Below are 21508 nucleotides of genomic sequence, written 5' to 3' on the forward strand. Positions count from 1 at the left end.
TGCATTGTCACTGAGCACAAAGTGTAAACCATGGTGGATTCTGCTTTTGTGCAAGCCTGTTGTGAATATGTTGAAGTCAGATAGGCTGAGCTGGGTCCAATGACGTCAAACAAATGTTCTGCAATGTTATCTTCCTCTTATTCTGAGAATTGCAGGCTTCTGCTAAACATGGACATATAGGCAATTCTTGGAAATATGTACGTATGTTGACAATATCTTATCTGACTAGCTTTCTATTTACGCCCTATAGGAATCTGTAACTCTTGTTTTTTGTGGCTATTAAGGTATATACACCACTGCTTGTAATCCAGAACTTGTAACTTCAGACTTGATTTCCCATTGATCTGATTGATTAAAATCATATTATTGTGTAAAATTGTTGTCTTACTTTATGGATAGATTTTCCTCCAACAGCCAATAAGAACTGTCCTTGATTCAATGAGAAGGGAGAAATGTCTCAGAAAACACTTTCTGCTTATTCAGCTCTGCTTATTCAAGTGAAAACTAGACAGCTTTTGGTTAGAACGTGAGTTAGCAGCAGTTATCACGTGATATATTATGGAGTAGAGGCAAAATGAGAGGTAGACAAACTGCTAACATAAGCATACATCGTAATGGTATTTTTATTGACAGAAAATTGAAGCGCGCCCATACAACACACACGGTCGGTCGCGATAGGTTTTAGCAATGGGAGATTAGATGATTTGTCCCGAATAGCGGAAAAATGATCCGACGCCAAGACTGGCTCCCAGTGCTCTAGGTCTGGAGTCGCCAGCTCTGGCCGTTAGGGCCACCGCCACCCCACAAAGATAGCCATTGTTTTTCAAGGGATGGGTGGCTCACGTAGGATAAAATAATAGAATGGGTTGTAAATTTAAGTCGCATGAAGCTCTTGAAAGACGAACAGGGAGACGGTCATCTACCAACAGACATCGCGTTTTGCTGGACTTTGGCTGCGGTAGGCTCTTGATTAATGCTGTCTCGATTGGCGCAGCCTGTGACATGGATGGGAGTTGAACTATAGGTTATTGACTGGTTCGGCCTGTGGTAGTAGAAAGGGATTGGTCACCTATAAGCGATTGTGATTGGAAGAACGCTCTGGATAGGCTAGTGATTGGAAACGTCAGTGGGCGGGATTCGTGCTTCCAGATCAGTGATTCGCACGCTGCCTCTTGTGGTGGTGATCGCTGTATTTCTGAGATTAGGGACTGAGCATGGCGGCACGTTCGCTGAAGGGATGCTGCGTATGTGCGGAACAAGCACCCAAGTATCGGTGTCCCGGGTGTCGTCTACGATAGTGAGTACTATGGGTTTTCTAAACGCACCCTGAAAGCTTTGGGATGCAAGTGAAAAAGTGTGTGCAATCATATTGGAGAGTTGAGTACAAGTGGCGTGGTGAAGGCTGAGCGCAGCCGAATGGTGCGAAGGGCGGTAAACGGGCGCGGGTAGAGAACAAAAGTGAAATGGTTTAAACATGTAAAGTTTGCACAGACGAGACCGGCCGAGATGCCTTAATTCCAGCGCACCCTCAGCAAATTTTTCCGATAGATATCTTGTTAAGCTCCCAGAATTTTAAAGTATTACAGCTCATTGAATTTCCCTTTAGTTTTTTTCCCTGTGCAGTCTTACACGTAGACCTGTTTGCCCGTTTATCCAATTATAATATTAGAACCACGAGTCCCTGATGGCAATCTTGGCACCTCCTGAACCCTTGTGATCTGTACGAACTCGTAAGCTGTCTCCGGTCACCTCTGTTTCTTTAATAGCTGCAAAACGCTCATCATTTGGGCTCCATGGCAGCTCAAGGCACTGTTAGGCTGTATACTGCAGTTCCCTTGTTTTTTTGTGTTTGTGTTGTTCCAAATGGGTTGTATGGCTGTGTTACTGTCTCTAGTTTTTAAAATCATGTATTTTTTTTAAATCCAGTAATACAAAGACACCTCAGCAAAACCGTATATAATGAGAAGGTGGCAGGATTTTCTCCCCGTAGATGAAAACTCAGAGGAGGAGATATCATTCATGAATACACTATTGAGTTAATTATTCTCCAAAATCCTGCTTGTCAGGATTGAAAACCAGGTTATACTCTCAAAAATGTGCAAATGTATAGCCTTAAAAAATGGTTTCTTGGCCTACTACAGCCATGAAACCTCGCAAGCATACTTGAGGTTAAATATTGTTTAAACAATAAGAAACAAAACCCGTATTTGTTTATAAAATATATTGCTGTACTTCTTGTCAACAATACTGTATTATACAGGAACACATAATGTTTTCATACCTCACACCAGTAATGAAAACTGGGATAAAGCGGTTGATATGCAATGCAGCTTGTTGCAAACGCGTTGTGTAATAAGGAATATGCTTCAAAGTGTACATTTAAAAAATGCTTTTAAAATACATTTTTCCTAAATTACGAGAAGCATCAACTAAAGTCATATTAGCCTTCTGTTATGCACGCTCATGTACCTGAGATACGTAGGTACTCTTGAGTTCTGTGTTCAGGGTAGTGAGCTCCTTGAAGCTCTCAGTCATGTATCAGCTCAATAAGACCAGAGTGCTGAGCCGTGTCATACCTCTGTTCTTTCTTGGCCTGCATCAGACCTGTCAACCTTTGAAACACTTTCAGTGTCATCACACTGAAAATGTTTCGAAGGTTGACAGGTCTGATTTAGATGCTTAATCAGCCTCTCGGAAGTGGGGCACTGGTGCTCGCATAGTGTGCAGATCTGAACCCTTGGCGTAAGAGGTTATTTTGAGGCTCGTAAAATGTAGTAGTTAACTGGGCAAACAGTGCATTTTAGTCCCAGAACGCAGTCTAAAATCCAGTGCTTTTTGCGCTGAAAGCTAAGATTGAAGGGCATTTCAGGTGCGAAGGAGGGCTCATTAAATACTACATTTATTTCAGGCCTTAATATGGTACTGGGGACTAGGTTACCAGGTGATTCCATGTTACTACGGGCACCTGGCTCCATTTCTTTTGCAAATCTTTATTTTCGCTTGTGTTCGTATTATTGGTTCAGGTGAATGAACCAATACAAAGATATGATTAGGTGCTCAATTGAAAGCCCAGGCCTGGAAAATATTGTCAATGATAACATGGACTAATCGGATAATCCTAACCCCGAAGCTTTACAGCTTCAAATCTGCCAACTGTCACTGTGCTACGATTATGGTTATCTAGTGAAGAGCCTATTGCACACAGTGAACACAACCCTTTCAAAGAGTTAGTATCCGGCTCGTGTGGGAGCACTGCATAGCTACCTCCCCAAGACTTGGAATGTGGGGTTCTTGTTGAGGGTAGGAGCTTGTGTTGCACCAGTAACAGGCACAAAAATCCACCCTCTCTGTGTTTGTAAATTCTACCACCACATACAGTAAAAACATGTTCTAGGTTGTCAGGTCTGTAGCTTCTCAGAGCATATGCCATACACACAAAATAATATATAGCAGAAGAAACTCTGATTATGTGTATTGAGCCTTTTACCTACTTGAAAAGATATGTATTCAACCTACCTCCCGAGCAGTGAATTTGGAAAAACTTCATGAACTGTAAGCGCTTTTAGGAAATATCTCCATTACAGTTCCCAAAAGGTTTGTCGGACACTGTTTGGCAATGATGTAAAACACGAAGCATGCACATTCCTGTTCTTGGAGTATTATTTAAAAAAAAAAAAAAAAGGTTATTTATTGTTCCATATCAGTTCACTCATGCAAACACTTGACATATTTGAGAGCTTTAATTGCATAATAGAAGACTAATATGACTTTAATTGATGCTTCTTGTAGTTTAGGAAAAAAATGGATTTTAAAAGCATTTTTTTTTTTCAAATGTACACTTTGAAGCATATTCCTTATTATACAATGGGTTTGCAACAAGCTGCATTGCATATCAACCGCTTGATTCCAGTTTTCGTTACTGGTGTGTGGTATGAAAACATTATCATGTGTTCCTGTAAACTACAGTATTGTTGACAAGGAGTACGGCAATATATTTTCTTAACAAATACGTTTTTTTTTCCTTATTGGTTTAAACAATATTTAACTTCAGGTATGCTTGGTAAGTTTCATGGCTGTAATAGGCCAAGAAACCATTTTTTAAGGCTATACATTTGCTCATTAGAAACGGTTTTGCTTAGGTTTCTTTGTAATACTGGATTAAAAAAATAAATGATTTTAAAAACTAGAGACAGTTACACAGCTGTACAACCCATTAGCAACAACAAAAACACAATAAAACAAGGGAACAGCAGTACACAGCCTAACAGGGCCTTGAGGTACCATGGAGCCCAATTGATGAGCGTTTTGCAGCTATCCAAGAAACAGCTGTACTCCAGGACATATTGTTTGGGTTCAAGGACAACATGTTTTAATGTTTATTTTGCCCATGGGACAAGAATGTCCACCCCCTGCAGCACAAGCCCATTGACTGTTAGTTTACAGTACCACGTTATGGATCAGGGAAGGGCATTGCTGTTTGAACTTGTATTTATGGTTCATTAATGCAAAGCCTTTATTATCAGGGTGCGTACGCTAAGGAAATGTAAGCTTGGACTGCACTTCTGACAGTGGTCCTAGTATAAAAATGTTTGCAAAGTTTAACAGTATGAGGCTATGTATAATGCTCTCAGATTAAATTGCAGAAGCTTGATAACAAGATAGATGAGTCTTTGCTTTTAAATTAAATGTTCACAAAAAAATGCAACTAGAAAAAAAATACTTTGATACACTACTGCAAAAGGTACCATTTCTTTGAAGCATCATCTACTAAAATGTGTTGATGCATGCTAGTATTCCCCAAAAATATTCATAATGGAAAATCAATGCAACCAGTTTCAACAAGAGTATGGGAAACATGAAAATAGACAAGCATTGGCAGAGCCCAAAGGTCTGACATTGGTGGTCAGCCTTTTGGTTTTTCAGTGAGTGTCTTTTTTTGACATATTTGTTTCTAAAAAAAACTTTATTGTTGTGGGAGCTGCCAGGTCCTAACAAACATTGGCAAAAAGCAATAATATTTTTTGGTTAACAAAAAAAACAGACACAATGCCACAGTACTCTCAGCACTGAACAGAATTGCTTTGTGTCCCGCTGTGCTCCTTGGGAAAGAGCAGAATACTGTCACACACAGTGAAGCCAGTTTATAGCTAGGTACAGAGAGAGAGGCAGAATATCAATCAAAACAAAAAGGTACTCAAGACCTAATTAGGGGCTCAATTAATATTTAAAGTCACAAAAGTGCACCCATGACAAATGCCCTTTTATTAGTGCAGATTTACAGCTTTCATAAATTCACAATAATTTACAGAAGTAGGCCAGGAAATCCTCCAAGAAAATATTTTTGATCTGCATTTTAATACGAGCAAATACGCATGTGTGGATTTCGCTCCTGCAAAAATCTGTAGTGTTTACAAGATCACATTCCATCAAAACACTTTATCCCCCCAAATGTGGAAGAAGTTTTATTTCTGCCCTTGTCAGGAATTAATTTCCAATCTTTCAAGAGTATGCAGAAAAGATTAGAACAGAGATGGAGAAAACCCCTAAAACATGCAAGTTAGAAGGCTTGCACAGAGTCCAAAACACATTTTAACCCTCAAAATGTTGCTTACAGCTACCTCCTGGCCCAGTATGTAGATCTGTGGATAGGTGGCAAACTGCGGGAATTGCTAGAATTAAAACCCTACTATTGTAGAGAGGCTATCACAGCTCTTATATAGGAGATTGCTGCCATAATTTATCACCGTAGAACATGGCACCAAAGGGATGAGTGGATTTTTTTTTTTTTTTTTACAGGACAAGTAGATTTATGAAGTAACCTGTCCCATGGACAAGAAGCAATTTTATTAAATTGCACGCCCCTGGTGTGGGGATGGTGAGAGGTGAGAAGGGAATAAGCATCACTGACTGGAGGTGGAAGAGGAATAGTGAGAAGCAACCTTTTGGGGGGGGGGGGGAGGAGCTGAAGGAATCCGATCTTGTTCCGTAATCCACCTTAAAGAAGAGGGAGTGAATCCGCCTTGTGCTGTTCAATCGGAAGGCAGCGAGTGAGAGTGATAATGAAACCACAAGTGCTAATTAATAGGTGGGCTCCAAGCCCCTGTTCAACACAATATGCTTTGCACGCGAGGGACCTCCATAACACCATAAGTGCAGGAGAAACCTAAAAAGGCATGTGGAGGGGGGGTTGTACCAAGCGCTGTCTCCTTCAGTTCTCATTTCCCTGTTGAGGAAAGTAGAAATGTGCATGGCTGGATTGCTTTTCCATTCCATTAGGACATAACTATCCTGGTAGAGTCGTATTTGTGAGGAAAAGCTTGTTCTTGATTGCAATTTAACTATGTGTCACAGCAAAACGTGTTGTTCTATTCAGTTTAAAAAAAAAAAAGACAAGCACTGACTTTTTTTTAATTTTTATTTCTGGCGTGCAGTGATGGAGTCTTCACAGACATTATCAAACACACAGCAAATATACAAATTAGCAGTCAGCAGTGCAGGCGTCCTAACACATACAGAGCTGGAGCAGTGTTTTCTCTTACACATCATAGGTAACTTCAGTGCAAAGTTCCCTTACAGGGTGTAGGAAGTTGGCTCTGTATGCACTATTTCAAAGTAAGGAATAGTATGCACAGAGTCCAAGGGTTCCCCATAGAGGTAAGATAGTGGCAAAAAGAGATAATACTAATGCTCTATTTTGTGGTAGTGTGGTCGAGCAGTAGGCTTATCAAAGGAGTAGTGTTAAGCATTTGTTGTACATACACAAGCAATAAATGAGGAACACACACTCAAAGACAATTCCAGGCCAATAGGTTTTTGTATAGAAAAATATCTTTTCTTAGTTTATTTTAAGAACCACAGGTTCAAGATTTACATGTAATACTTCAAATGAAAGGTATTGCAGGTAGGTACTTTAGGAACGTTGAATTGGCAAAATAGCATATATACTTTTCACATAAATCACATATAGCTATTTTAAAACTAGACACTTAGTGCAATTTTCAACAGTTCCTAGGGGGACTAAGAGTTTGTTTTTGCAGGTAAGTAAACCACCTACGGGGTTCAAGTTTGGGTCCAAGGTAGCCCACCGTTGGGGGTTCAGAGCAACCCCAAAGTTACCACACCAGCAGCTCAGGGCCGGTCAGGTGCAGAGGTCAAGGTGGTGCCCAAAACGCATAGGCTTCAATGAAGAAGGGGGTGCCCCGGTTCCAGTCTGCCAGCAGGTAAGTACTCGCGTCTTCGGAGGGCAGACCAGGGGGGTTTTGTAGGGCACGGGGGGGGGACACAAGTCCACACAGAAAGTACACCCTCAGTGGCACGGGGTGGCCGGGTGCAGTGTACAAACAAGCGTCGGGTTTGTAATAGAAAGCAATGGGAGACCAAGGGGTCTCTTCAGCGATGCAGGCAAGGGGGGGGCTCCTCGGGGTAGCCACCACCTGGGCAAGGAAGAGGGCCTCCTGGGGGTCACTCCTGCACTGGAGTTCGGATCCTTCAGGTCCTAGGGACTGCGGGTGCAGAGTCTTTACCAGGCGTCGGGATCTGAGGAGCAGGCAGTCACGGTCAGGGGGAGCCTCGGGATTCCCTCTGCAGGTGTCGCTGTGAGGGCTCGGGGGGGGGGGGGCAACTCTGGCTACTCACGGTATCGCAGTCGCCGGGGAGTCCTCCATGAAGTGATTGTTCTCCACAAGTCGAGCCGGGGGCGTCGGGTGCAGAGTGTCAAGTCTCACGCTTCCGGCGGGAAACGCATGTTGTTTCAAAGTTGCTGCTTTGTTTCAAAGTTGCAGTCTTTGGTGAACAGGGGTTTGTCCTCGGGAGTTCTTGGTCCTTCTAGAGCAGGGAAGTCCTCTGAGGATTCAGAGGTCGCTGGTCCCTGGGGAAAGCGTCGCTGGAGCAGTGTCTTTAGAAGTGGGGAGACAGGCCGGTAGAGCTGGGGCCAAAGCAGTTGGTGTCTCCGTCTTCTCTGCAGGGTTTTTCAGCTTAGCAGTCCTCTTCTTCTTAGGTTGCAGGAATCTGAGTTCCTAGGTTCTAGGGAGCCCTTAAATACTAAATTTAAGGGTGTGTTTAGGTCTGGGAGGTTAGTAGCCAATGGCTACAAGCCCTGAGGGTGGGTACACCCTCTTTGTGCCTCCTCCCAAGGGGAGGGGGTCACATTCCTATCCCTATTGGGGGCATCCTCCATCTGCAAGATGGATGATTTCTAAAAGTCAGTCACCTCAGCTCAGGACACCTTGGGGGTTGTCCTGACTGGCCAGTGACTCCTCCTTGTTTTTCTCATTATCTCCTCCAGCCTTGCCGCCAAAAGTGGGGCCGTGGCCGGAGGGGGCAGGCAACTTCACTAGCTGGAGTGCCCTGGGGTGCTGTAACAAAGGGGGAGAGCCTTTGAGGCTCACCGCCAGGTGTTACAGTTCCTGCAGGGGGAGGTGATAAGCATCTCCACCCAGTACAGGTTTGTTACTAGCCACAGAGTGACAAAGGCACTCTCCCCATGTGGCCAGCAACATGTCTGGAGTGTGGCAGGCTGCTAAAACCAGTCAGCCTACACGGCTAGTCGGTTAAGGTTTCAGGGGGCACCTCTGAGGTGCCCTCTGCGGTGTATTTTACAATAAAATGTACACTGGCATCAGTGTGCATTTATTGTGCTGAGAAGTTTGATACCAAACTTCCCAGTTTTCAGAGTAGCCATTATGGAGCTGTGGAGTTCGTTTTTGACAGACTCCCAGACCATATACTCTTATGGCTACCCTGCACTTACAATGTCTACGGTTTTGCTTAGACACTGTAGGGGCACAGTGCTCATGCACTGGTGCCCTCACCTATGGTATAGTGCACCCTGCCTTAGGGCTGTAAGGCCTGCTAGAGGGGTGACTTATCTATACTGCATAGGCAGTGTGAGGTTGGCATGGCACCCTGAGGGGAGTGCCATGTCGACTTACTCATTTTGTCCTCACCAGCACACATAAGCTGGCAAGCAGTGTGTCTGTGCTGCGTGAGGGGTCCCCAGGGTGGCATAAGATATGCTGCAGCCCTTAGAGACCTTCCCTGGCATCAGGGCCCTTGGTACCAGGGGTACTAGTTACAAGGGACTTACCTGGATGCCAGGGTGTGCCAATTGTGGAAACAAAAGTACAGGTTAGGGAAAGAACAATGGTGCTGGGGCCTGGTTAGCAGGCCTCAGCACACTTTCAAATCAAAACTTAGCATCAGCAAAGGCAAAAAGTCAGGGGGTAACCATGCCAAGGAGGCATTTCCTTACACAGGGTATAACTCACATCACCGAGGTAAGGATAAGGTAGCAGCAGTATGTGTTCTTCAAAAAAAATGCTTGTACAACAAGGGCAGAAGCTAAGAAAGCTTCCACTAGTTGAAAAGTTTTTGCAGGTAGAAAAGAAGAAATCTAAAATTATTACATTAATAATAATTAAGCATATCTTTTAGAAGATATTTTTCTCTGTCGATCGCTATAGCTGTGTCTCTATATGTATCTGTCTTTTTATCTCTATCCACCTCTATTAACATATCTATGTATCTCAGATTTTTTTGAGGGAACATTTCATCACCTAATTTCTTTAGCCACTGTGCCAGCTCTTTTTGGCAATTAGTCCTCTGCATTGTCTTTCTACCGGATTGGTACACTATAGAGTAGTGTGGCAGATAGATGTTTTGAGACCAGAATAACATGTTAGTGACCTTCTGTCGCCCAACCACACCGCATCACTTTATATTCCACATTTTGTTTGAAATACATGTAATCCACAAGGGAATTGTTACACACACGTCGTTGTTTGCATGTTTCTAAATCCATTCCTATTCAGGTCACTCTTGGCTTGTTTAGTGTAAAAGCTATCACTTCAACGAAATGATCTTTCCAGACATATATCGGTTTAACCAAGATCTGCCATGTAGAAATATATATATGGAAGTGTAACGGCATGAATGAACTGCCAATCTTGTTTTTCTGAAACGTAAGAAAATATTTGTTTCTATTTAACTGGATTTGCTGGGTAGTGCGGTGCTTACTATGCACCCACCTTATAGTAAAAACACAGATCAGAAGGCAGTGCTTTGGCTGGAAGTTGTTAGCATTATCACGTAACTTATATTTTGAAGAAATTGTTACAAACTGCATGTTTACAACCTAGAAAGATAAGCACGCCCGCCAAATTCCTGTGTGTTTTGTGTTTGAATGACAGTCACCAAAGCTAGCTAATGTTATTGCAAGCCATTTAGTCTGAAGTAATGTCCTAATTCAACGTTCGCTGATTTTTCTTTTCTGATTATTTTGTTCTGTTTTCTTTTTAGTTGTTCTGTTCCTTGCTGTAAGAAACATAAAGGTAGGTCAGGAATGGTTTTGTTTCATGCTTTTTCTATCACAAGCTTTGAATGTTCTAAAATTACGCAAAAACCTATGTAGAAAGAAGTACTAGACTATAGCCCTCGGGACTGTAGAAGATGGAAGCAGAAGGGGAGTTACTAGGTGCTTATAATGGATACACATTTTTCACTAGTGACATTCATCTCCAAAGAGAAGCCCCTATCACTCTCTTATCTTTCTCACTGAGAAATGTGGGGCCTTTGTGCATCAATGATCTATATACTACCATGTCACAGAATATCCAACTACCTTCTATTTCGGTTTGGACGTTCAAGGAGAAAAATAGGACAAACATAAGGTGGGGCAAGGTAGGACATCTAGACTAAGTTGCACACCTGTCATGTGCAATAAATGTAATACCTTAGCAGTAATAGTCTTTATATAAAATGTATTTTTAATGGGCATATTTCCTTACCTAAAATAATTAATTTTACTAAGTTGTATGGCATGACCTTTCTATCTCAGCATCTCAAATTTTTCTTTATATAAACTGTAATTTAATCATATGACCACGATACAAGGGTTACACAAACAGGGCTAAACCAGATTGGTACTCAAGCACAGCACCTGCTGTGTGTGTGTTTGTGTGACGCGGTTTGGTATCTAACAGTATTTGACTACAGGGTAGCACATTAGGGAATGTGCTGTGATTGCCCAGTGTTCAGGTATTGCTATTATTGAAAAGGCAGAATCTCTAGTCGGGGCCTTTGGAGGTCAGACTGTGGCGTGGTGTGGCAGACTGGCATGGTCAATAGAGCCAGCTGCCCACTAAGATTGAAGAATGAGGGAGCGGTGGAAGATGCCAACTGGAGGCTCTCAGGCTTTCCAAAGTATCGGGTTCTGAAGAAATGGAGAAAACGCGAGGTGCAGACATATGCGCCTTACACAGTCATCAGTCACTGAAGAGGTTCAGCAAACACAGTACAAGCAGGCTTTCCTCTCAGCCCTCAGTTTTTGCCCTCAGAAGGATACTGGTGCTGGTTCTCATTTTCGTTCGCACAGGTGTGCTTAGTTCATATTGGTAGGAGGTGACCGTGATTAAGCTGAAGGATTCACCTTAAATCCAGTGTGATGGGGGCAGTTGGTCGAAAACAACTAGCCAGTGAAATGTGTGGTTGACCTCGAACCTTTTGAGGAGAATTAATCACTGCAGTGTGCACTTTATTTTCAGTGGGCCACAGCTCCAAGTTACGTTCTTACCTGCTGGAAGTGATTTGGCCTCAACGCAGTCAATAAAAGTGCGTTCCTCAATTATGATTCCGAGTAAACCATACCATTGGGTTTATGTCTAGTGGAAAGGTGGAATATAGGAGCAGAGAATAGAGAGAGGAGACAGCCAACTGTGACCACTAACACTATGGAGTACCCTACCACTTTAGGGGCTAAATAAGCACAGAAGGTATCTCCATCTCTATGTTCCCTAAGAATGTTTAACACCCCTCCCATACACCTCAGAGTGAGATTCCCCAGTCATTACATATTGAAAGGGATTATTAATGAGATCCAGTTAACATTCTGCCCAATGGGATACCAATTTAAAACAGTCTTGCACTCCGTTACGATAATCAGCTGCTCTCAACCATTAGTGGTGCCATGGCCTTGTGATGGAGACAATAGCCACCCATGATAAAAGGAGTAGCATTTTAGGTGGAGCCCCCAACTACCCAATATGCTGCGCACCACTCCCACCCGGTCACCTTGAAAAAGTCTGCCTGCGTGATAAAAATGAAGACCAGGTTCTCAAATGGACACAGTTGCAAGTGACATTTAACATGCAGGCAGTAACAATGAATTGCCAAATATAATCTGGGCTATGAATTATGCGATTCTGTGGCTGCTTTTTCCACATAATTATAATTTTGCAGCATTTGCCAATTAACGATGCTCTGCTTTTACTGGAAAAAAATGTTTCTAGCTCAAACAGTTCACTGCAACATGTTGTAGCACAACAGAATGCCCATCACAAAGGTTGGTTGGTCACATTTCAGTTGCTTATTGCAGTATCTGTATGTTACACCCTTACTAATGAGGTGAACATTTGCCCAGTGTTAACATGTGTGAAAACTACTAAATAATAAAGTAAAACTATTACAAAATGTGCCACAAAATTATTTTCGTCTTTTCTTGACACATAATTTAGTTTTCTCCTGCTGCATAATTCCAGTGGCCCGGTTTATAACAAATATAAAGGGCGCCAGTAGTAACACTGTTTTAATGGCTCTTTTTATGCCAAACAAGGTTTATTTACTTGGAATCTGGGTTTAGTGACAGAACTCTTTAAAATGTTAATTAAATTGTACAATAAACAGATATTCTAATTAGAAGCAGCTCCAAAAACAGTAACCAAAGTTGGCCTGTAAAATTAAACTAAATGATGACTAAACCCTAGTGAGACTGTCAGTTCTGAAGTCCTGCAACTCGTTAATTTGGATACAGAGGCTACTTAAACTTAGTCTGCCACCCAGACACACAAACAAGTCTACAAATTGGTTAATGGTGCATGCAAACCTTAACTGGTGAATCTTGGACTCAGCTTTGTAATAGTGGTATTACAGCCCAAGTTTTTTCTATACTTATATGGGTATTTGAATGTTCAGCAGCTTAGGGGCCAACGGAATGTTACCAGACTCCCTGATGGTAGAGTCATATAAATATTGAGGCCACTGGCAGAGAATGGGTGTGTTGAACAAGTTTCTTACCTTCGGTAACGCATTATCTGGTAGAGACTCTATCTAGCCGCAGATTCCTTACCTTTGAATTCCCTGGCGTCCGCTTCAAATCCAGAATCTTTTTGTTAAGCAGTACCCTGTGGGCGTCATTCGGCTCCACTTGCGTTGTCCGGGTCCAGCTGCTACGTCAGCATTGTTGGAGCCATATGTGATGTCATGGTTGCCTATAAAGGCACCACCCCGGCACGTGTACGTCAGTTCTTTTATCCACAAAACTTCCACGTCAGAACAGCACAGCCATGGATAGAACCAACATTTGTCTGTGCATACCTAAGGCCCTGAAAAGGGATGAACCCTAACCCTACTAGACATATCCGCAGAGCGGGGAGGCATGGGTGGGTTTAAGGAATCCGCAGCTAGTCTCTACCAGATGATGTGTTACCAGATGTAAGTAACTTGTTTATGTGATAGACTTCTAGTTGTAGATTCCTTACTTTTGAATAGATACCCAAGCCATAACCTCCTGGCGGTGGGCTGTGGATATTCCTACTTACACTAAGAAGTCCTGCAGGACTGACTGGGTAAAGTGCCTGTCTCTTCATACCTGACTTTTGAGGCAGTAATGCTTTGCAAACGTGTGCAAAGATGCCCACGTTGCCGCCTGACAAATCTCTAGGAGTGGAATGCCTCAAGCGAATGCAGTGGAAGCAGCTTTGCCCGTGACAGATTGAGCCCTCAAGCCCTAAGGAGGCTGCTTCTTGGCCAGTGCGACAACAAAACAAGCATTGGCGGGTAGAGACAGATTTAACCTAAGTTATAAGCACAGTCTTGAATTCTGTTACTATTGAGTTTATTTCTTACTCAGAATTATTTCAAAACCAATTATAATAGTCAAAAAACGATAGGGAAATTAGAAAAATGAAAAGACTTGTATACAATACAATGACTGAAAACACATAACAAATTGTACTTTACTAGGTATAACAATCGACCTACACAAACACAGGACTTATACAATCACAATTAATGGTATTACAGGAGGACAGAAACACAAACATAAGCCCTATACATTTAAATAGTGGTCACCGTTAACATTTCACATGTAATCCACTTCTGCATGCTAAGGTACTGGGCTTCTGCGTACACTTACTAATCTAGTGTTAAATATTGCTTTCACACTAGTGTATTCTAGTGTACCTACACTCTTTATATTCTCATCAATTATTTAATGAACCCAGTGCTCTTGCACTCTATAAAGTCAACGCGTTTCGGCCTTTCAATTTAAGGCCTCATCAGGACTGGAAAAGGGCAGAAGGAATTCTTAGTTCTTATAGCCCGCATCTGGGGAACCGAACTTGTTTAAAATCAATTCCTGTTCAGAGCCGACTGAAGATGCTTCTAGTCGCCTTTCTCGTGACCGGCGTCTAAATTGGGAACGCTCGCGTTTAGGAACACGTGCAATTTTGAAGCCGTGTTCCGTGCAGCACTCGCTACTCGGCGGCAGGCTGCTCGCGTCCTTAACTGGCGTCTTTCCGACTTGGCCAGTGCGAAGCAGATCTTGATGCAGAGAACAACCCAGCACGAAATGGTTCGCCTCTGCACTGCCCGACCCTTCTTTGCTCCATCGTACCTCACCCGGAACTCTTTTGTGCTGTTAGGGTAGAACGGCCACGCTCTTTTTGGATCCAGTCGCTCCCCTTCCTTAGAGAGATGCGGTTGAGCAAAGAAGGTGGGCAGGGCGATGTTATGACCCAGATGAAATGGGGTCACCACCTTGGGGAAGAAAGAGGTACGTGTTCTGAGAACCACCTTGTCTGGATGGATAGTGAGATACAGTGTCTTTGACAGAGCTTGAATCTCACTCCACCTCCTGGCAGATGTTATTGCCACTAAGAAGGCTGCCTTCACGGTCAGCAGCCGTAGGGGACATTTTGTGCAAAGGCTGAAAGGGAGCACACATCAGAAATGTGAGGACCAGATTTAATTCCCACTGGGGCATAACAAAGGGTTTAGGGAGTAACATATGTACAAGCCCTTTGAGGAATCTATGTACAATGGGAGATTTAAACAGAGAAGGCTGATCAGGCAGCCAAAGAAGTGCTGATATGGCAGAAAGATAGCCTTTGAGATTCCACAAGGCAGAACCCTGCTGGACAATGGAAAGTATGAAGAGAAGAATATCAGAAAGAATATCAGTAGACCTTTCTGTACAATAATAAAAAAGCGGTTCCAACCGTAGGCATATACCGTTTTAGTGGAGGGATGCCTGGATGCCAAAAAACCTTTACAGACTTCAGGAGGAAGGTCAAAAGCCATCAACTGCCGCCACTCAATCTCCACGCATGAAGGCGCAGAATTGTCGGGTTCAGGTGGAGAATCCTCTCCATTGCTGCTGCAACAGAAGATCCTCCCGAAGGGGCCACCTGATCGGAGGATTGATGCTCATTTTGAGAAGTTCGGAATACCAGACTCTCTGTGCCTAATCTGGAGCCACTAGGAGGACTTGGGCCCAGTCGTTCTTGATAACTCTGGGCAGGAGTGTTAGGGTGGAAAAGTGTACAGGAAGCTTGAACTCCACTTGCGACGAAAAGCTTTGCCAAGCGATTGCCACCTTGGACACTCCAACGTGCAATACTGCCGACATTGTGTGTTCTCTGCGAAGGCGACCAGATCTAACCAAGGCTCTCCCCACTGCTGAAAGAGTCCTTGTGCCACTTCTGGATAGAGATACCATTCATGATCTGCTAGGCATCGATGGCTGGCTGAGTTTGTCCGCCCTGGCTTTCAGAAAGCCTCTGATCTCTGCCTCTCCCAGATGGTCACCCATTCCAGAAGTGACACATCTGTCACTACTGTGAGATGTGACTGGGGAAGTGAGAGGAGTCTGCCTCTGACCCAAACGCAGTTTACTAACCACCACTGCAGGTCTTTTGCAGTTCCCTCCGCGATCTGAACTGTGTGGGTAATGTTTCCATGATGCTGCACCCACTGGAACTTCAGGTCCACTGCAGAGCCCTCATATGTCATCTGGCATGTTTAACAGAATGCAGGAATCCATGAGTCCCAACAGCCTCAGTCTGTCTCACCAAAATCCAGGATAGAGGCCAAAACATCGGTATCCTGGACTCGCTGCTCTGGAGGATAAACCCGAAATTGCACTGTGTCCAGAACAGCCCCTTTGGAACCAGAAAGTAGCAGGAATAACCACCACTGCCTACTTCTGACATCAGGACCTTTTCTATGGCTCCCTTGGCCAAGAGAGCCGTAACTTCCTCGCGGAGCAAGACTAAATGATCTCCCATCAGCCCTTCTTTCAATGGCAGGATAGAGGGATGTAAGGCCCTTCTGTAGGATCTGTAAGACTCATTCGTCCGATGGTATGGACCGCCAGTGAGGGAGATTAAATCGAATCCCCCCTCTAACTGAACGAGCATGGTCTTGCAGAACGACGCTAGGAAGGCTTGGGCACTGCGGAAGAAGGGGGCTGGGTAGTGGCCGACCTCTGGGTCTGATGGCACCACAACCTTATCCTCTCACTGGATGCTGCGAACCTGGAGGATGGTGGCTAACCTGTGGTTGGTGTGGCACCCCACCCCTCCAAAAGTCTCAAAAGGGGCGATAGGCAGACTGCTGGTGAGCGGGTACCAAGAGGCCCAAGGATCTGGCCGTGGCTCGAGAGTCCTTAAACCACTCAAGTGCCAGATCTGCCTTTTCTCAAAAAGACGTGAGCCATTGAAGGGCTTGTATATCAGATTTGCCTGGACATCCCCCGAAAAGCCAGTGGTACGCAGCTAGGCGTGGCAACGAAGGGCCACTGTTGAGGAAATCGCCCTGCCCAGTGAATCAGTGGTGTCCAAACCACACCAAATGGTAAACTTGGCTGTCTCTCTCCAATCCTTGACAGCTTGGGTGAGAGTGTCCCGTACACCCTCCGGGACCTGGGGCAGCACCTGTGCCACCTTATCCCGTAAAGTATGGGAAGAAGAGCTGTTTATGGACCTCAGTGCCAGGCTGGAGGAAGAAAACATCTTCTTCCCAAGTCTGTTCTGCCTCATGGATTCCCTATCCGGGGGAGCGGAAGGGAAGGCACCACAGGATGTGGAGGCACCACAGGATGTGGAGGCTTGGACCACCAAGCTCTCCGGGGTGGGGTGTTGGATGAGGAAACTAGGGTCGGTAGGAGCTGGTCGATGGCGGCGGCCTCTTGTCCTATTCATAGGAGCCCCTGTGCTGGGTTTGGACCACGGCCCCAGTAGGACATCAGTAAGGGCTTCATTAAAGGGTAACATCGGCTCCATTGTAGCAGCCCCCAGCTGAAGCACCTCTGTCAGGATGTTAGTCCTGACCGGCAGCGTAGGCAACTCCAGGTCCAAGACCTCAGTCTCTCTATGCACCACCATGGCGCGTATAATGCTCCCTCTTCCGTTGCCAAAGGAGGAGGTGAGAGCATACCAGTATATGGACTAGTATCCAGTCCGCTGGCTTCGCCTAGTTCCTCATACCACTCCTGCTCCTCTAATTCATATTCTAAAGGGTCTTCAGACCCCTCCCATTCCTCACCTGTGCCTGACTGATAAAAATAAGCCTCAGGCACTGATGTGGGCTGAGTCAGCGCCACTGAAGTCTAAATTGGCGTAGTCGTTCCAGGTCATCTGGAATGAGGATAGGGCTTCCACCTCCGGTGGGGGGGGAGCGTCTATGTCGGACCCGGCGACCGAGGGTGCAGACTGTGTGGAACCGGATCCTATGGTGCCCAATGGCACCAAAGCTGCAGGCATCTAATCCAGTGGGACCCCTGCTGTCCCCGCAGGGTCAGAGGACCCACCGCGGGGGCAGCCCGTTCAAAAACGAGGCACAGGGCTACATAGAAGTCTTTCATTGATCGGGGGTTGCTCTGGCTCCCGGAGAAGGGGGGAGATGTGAAGTCGGTCCTGGCATCGGATCCGCAGAACTGTGCTCGGAACGTCGATGTTCCCGTGACAACTCATCGGCCGGCGTGGTGAAGTCCAAGTCCGCTTGGACTTCTTCTGCCTCTTCCCCGAGTGCCCAAGGACCTTGAGTGGGACAAAGAGGACTTGGGGCTCCTGGAACAGCCCAGTTAGCTCTTCCTTGAGCGGGACCGTGCCCTCTGAGGAGCTGCGCCAACCGAAGTTGACTGCCGGCCACCATGAGCTTTAAAGACCGCTCTCTCAAAGCCTTAGGGCCATGACCCGGCAGTCGGAGCATGACTGAGTCGTGGTCTCTGTCGAGGTACCAGAGACCTACCTGGTGGGGGTCCGTTGCCGACATGGTGCAATGGCAGGCACCACATAGCTTAAACCCCGTCTTCCTAGATGACATTTCCTTGAACAGACATGAAAGAGTCTTTGACAAAACAGTCGAAAAAAGCTTGCCATAAAAGGCAAAGCGTAGCTCAATCCCAGACCTGCACTTAACCGGCACAGAAGGAAAAGAACTGGCATAAGCGTGCTGGGGTGGTGCCTTTTATAGGCAACAGTGACGTCAGACAGCTCCAACAATGCTGACAAAGCCACGTGGAACCGAACGATGCATGCGGATCTGAACGACACCACCCGACGGCACGCGCAGGGAATTGCTTAGCAAAAAGATTCTGGATTTGAAGCTGACACCAGGGAATTTAAAGGTAAGGAATCTGCAGCTAGAAGTCTCTATCCGATCGGCACTCATGAGTTACGTTTGTCTTGGTACATTATGAAGCCAAGCTCGGGATTGTAGAGACCTTGCATACTAAATATCCTTCAGCATAAACTACTTCATTAAAAATGTATACGTTAATAATCATTAGAGGTTGAGCATTCCATTGGTGGGAACTTGTTTCCCTCCCCTTAAATTATGAGCGAATTCTACGAGCGTTTTGAAAATGCATGTCGCTCAGTCAGACTCAGCACTCCGACATTGAACATGATCATCAGAAGGTGACGTCTGAAATGAACATTTACTCAGGAAAACAGATGGGTCAGACACCAAGTTGGTTGGATTCAGTCCTACAGCAGACGTTGAAGTAAACGATTAGAGTGCTGTTGCACCTCAGATGTGTTTACAGATCACATTCCTACTACAAGTAAGGCTCCTCAGTTAAATGTAATAACAACCTCAATACCCTTGGTTTTTTTTTTTTTTTTTTTTTTTTTTTTTTTTTTTTTTTTTTTTTTTTTTTTTGTGGTTAGGTGATATTTGCTGCTTTGAGTTTGGTCTCTTCCAGTTTGATTTTTCTCCTCTTAATTGTTCTTTCTTTTTAATCCTTCTCCCGAGATTACCAACAAAATGTTTAGGCCGAAGTTTTTCTGCTCACTCTTTATTTTTATTGTTTTTTTTATTTTTTATTATTGAACTTAAACCAATTACATCTCCTCGTGTGACTTATGGATCATTTCTATTTATACTTTCAACGTTTTTAAAAATGTTTTGATGCAAAAGCTACTGACTGACTAAATGTAAAATAAAATTGAAATGAGGATATTGAGCAATTGAACTTCTCAGAATTTTTAAGGAAGACAATTTGAGTTTGTTCATGGTAAGTGGTGTGTATTGGAAGGTGACAAACCAGTCTGGGTTCCGTTTGTCTAGAGAAAGGAAACACGAGGCACTCAAGGATGTCTTTGATAGTGTACATTGAACAGTTTTATTCCACTTGTAACTCTGTGTTTTACAAATGCCTGTGCGACATGGAAAGTCACGATTAGAGTGTTTCCTTTATGCTTATGAGAAGCTCAACGCTGTTACTTGTGAACTCTAAATTCAATATGGTTTTATATTTCACAGAGACGTGCGTGCCAAAAAGTAAGCCGGTGGCAGAGGCTGCATTTCCGGAAATATCTTCAGTATTCAGAGACTACACACTATCAGAAAGAGAAGGTGCGTAAACTCTGTTGTACTAAGCCACATTTGGTGCTTCCTTACATCTTTAGGAGTGATGACCTGTAAATAGTCCCTTTTGTTTGACAGATGATGGCGTGTACACAGAAGGCATCCTCTGCGAGGACGATGAATCTGATAAAGTACCGCTGGAGAAGCTCAAACGACTAGGTGGGTTTTCGAAGTTAATTTAACAAGGAAGAGGTGGCTGATGACGTAAACGCGATTTTGCTGCACCGTAGAAAAGTGTTCTGCAACATACATCTCCCTAACCTACTGTTACATTGCGCAACTTGGTGTTAAAGACAGTATGAAGAGCGTCTGATAAATCGATCTCTATATGGCTTTATGAATGCAGTTCTGTAAATCAAATGCACTTTCTTAATTAGAAGCTGATTTAACGTTTCCGTTCTGAAATTACAGCAAAAAGTAGAGCCCAGGACTGAAGGTCGTCCTCATTACATAGTTTCAAGGAGTGTAAAATAAAAATAGCTTCCCTCCCAGGAACGTAGTGTGCAGAGATTGTTTACTTGGAAACCTAGGTGTTAGCATGACCAAACGGGTAACTGAATTTAATTTATATAACACTTTTATCAGCTAAAATGTAACTTGGTTTAATTGATGTGGCTGCTATTACCAAAGTCAAGGGTGCTCATTTTATTGGCTTGGCAGAGGTACTTCTTGCAAACATCAGTTGCCACTTGCTTCTTTGTAGTGGACACATTAATCTATTGAGCTATATAATCATTTACTGCTCTTCCATTTCACCTGATGTATTAAATCACCCATCAGAAAAGTAAGACACATTTGTGCAGATTGTCAGTTGTAGCTTCGTTTAAGAAAAAAATCGATTTTTTTTTTTTTTTTTTTTTTTTAAACTGACCTCACAGTAAACATTTAAGTAAGTACATCCATCGCCACTAAAGCTTAAACATGTACTTTTAGAGTAAGGAATGGAGAACAGGGTGCGGATATTTGTTGCTGCAAGGTGATATTTTCTTTCAAGAAATTGAGTGAGAAAATGGAAGTTCCATTATCCTTCTAGCTTACTCAAGCTTGCAATAATATTTCAATTTTTGGTGTTTGCTAGAGCATATTGTCTTACCTTGAGACTGTACTTCTAATGCTACTAGTGTCTGTATTTACCAGAGTGGTTTGACAGTATTGTATTATTTATTAAAGTTATTTTAAAAGTGTTCCCTGTCAAGTACATGCCTCCTTGAAAAGCAGAATTTTCTTTTATTCCTAGTTGTACCTTTGCTATGCTATTATGACTCTGACAAAGCCACCATTTCTCAAGCCGAGTCAGGTTTTATCTTGCTTCGGGTATTGAAGCTGGCTCCTTTTAACAAAGCTTAATATATGTGGCCTTCCAGCATGAACTGGTCTGCTCAGATAGACCTTGTCCTTTCTTACTTGATCCTTCAAAACCATTGACAATTGGATCATCCTTCCTGTATTCCTCGGACCGCGCAATGAGATCATTTACAGCCCTCTATTCACAGCCTTGGTAAACACTACTGGGCCTTAGGCAAATGGCTAGGAGATGTAGATAAGGATGGAATAAAGTAGGTGTTTGTTTTTAACAACACCA

The 21508-nt window shown here is 43.9% G+C and overlaps 1 protein-coding gene across 1 annotated transcript in view; it reads left to right on the top strand.

Annotated features, from left to right (window-relative positions):
- Positions 1-1131: 1131 nt before the first annotated feature.
- ZNHIT3 (zinc finger HIT-type containing 3) overlaps positions 1132-21508 on the top strand; it is a 28113-nt gene continuing 7736 nt past the window's right edge. The window contains exons 1-4 of the mRNA XM_069226544.1: positions 1132-1297; positions 10297-10328; positions 19822-19914; positions 20005-20085. Of these exons, the coding sequence (XP_069082645.1) occupies positions 1215-1297; positions 10297-10328; positions 19822-19914; positions 20005-20085 (289 nt within the window). The 5' untranslated portion in view covers positions 1132-1214. The remainder of the gene's footprint in view (positions 1298-10296; positions 10329-19821; positions 19915-20004; positions 20086-21508) is intronic.

Source organism: Pleurodeles waltl, chromosome 3_2, assembly GCF_031143425.1.
Source record: "Pleurodeles waltl isolate 20211129_DDA chromosome 3_2, aPleWal1.hap1.20221129, whole genome shotgun sequence".
NCBI lineage: Eukaryota > Metazoa > Chordata > Amphibia > Caudata > Salamandridae > Pleurodeles > Pleurodeles waltl.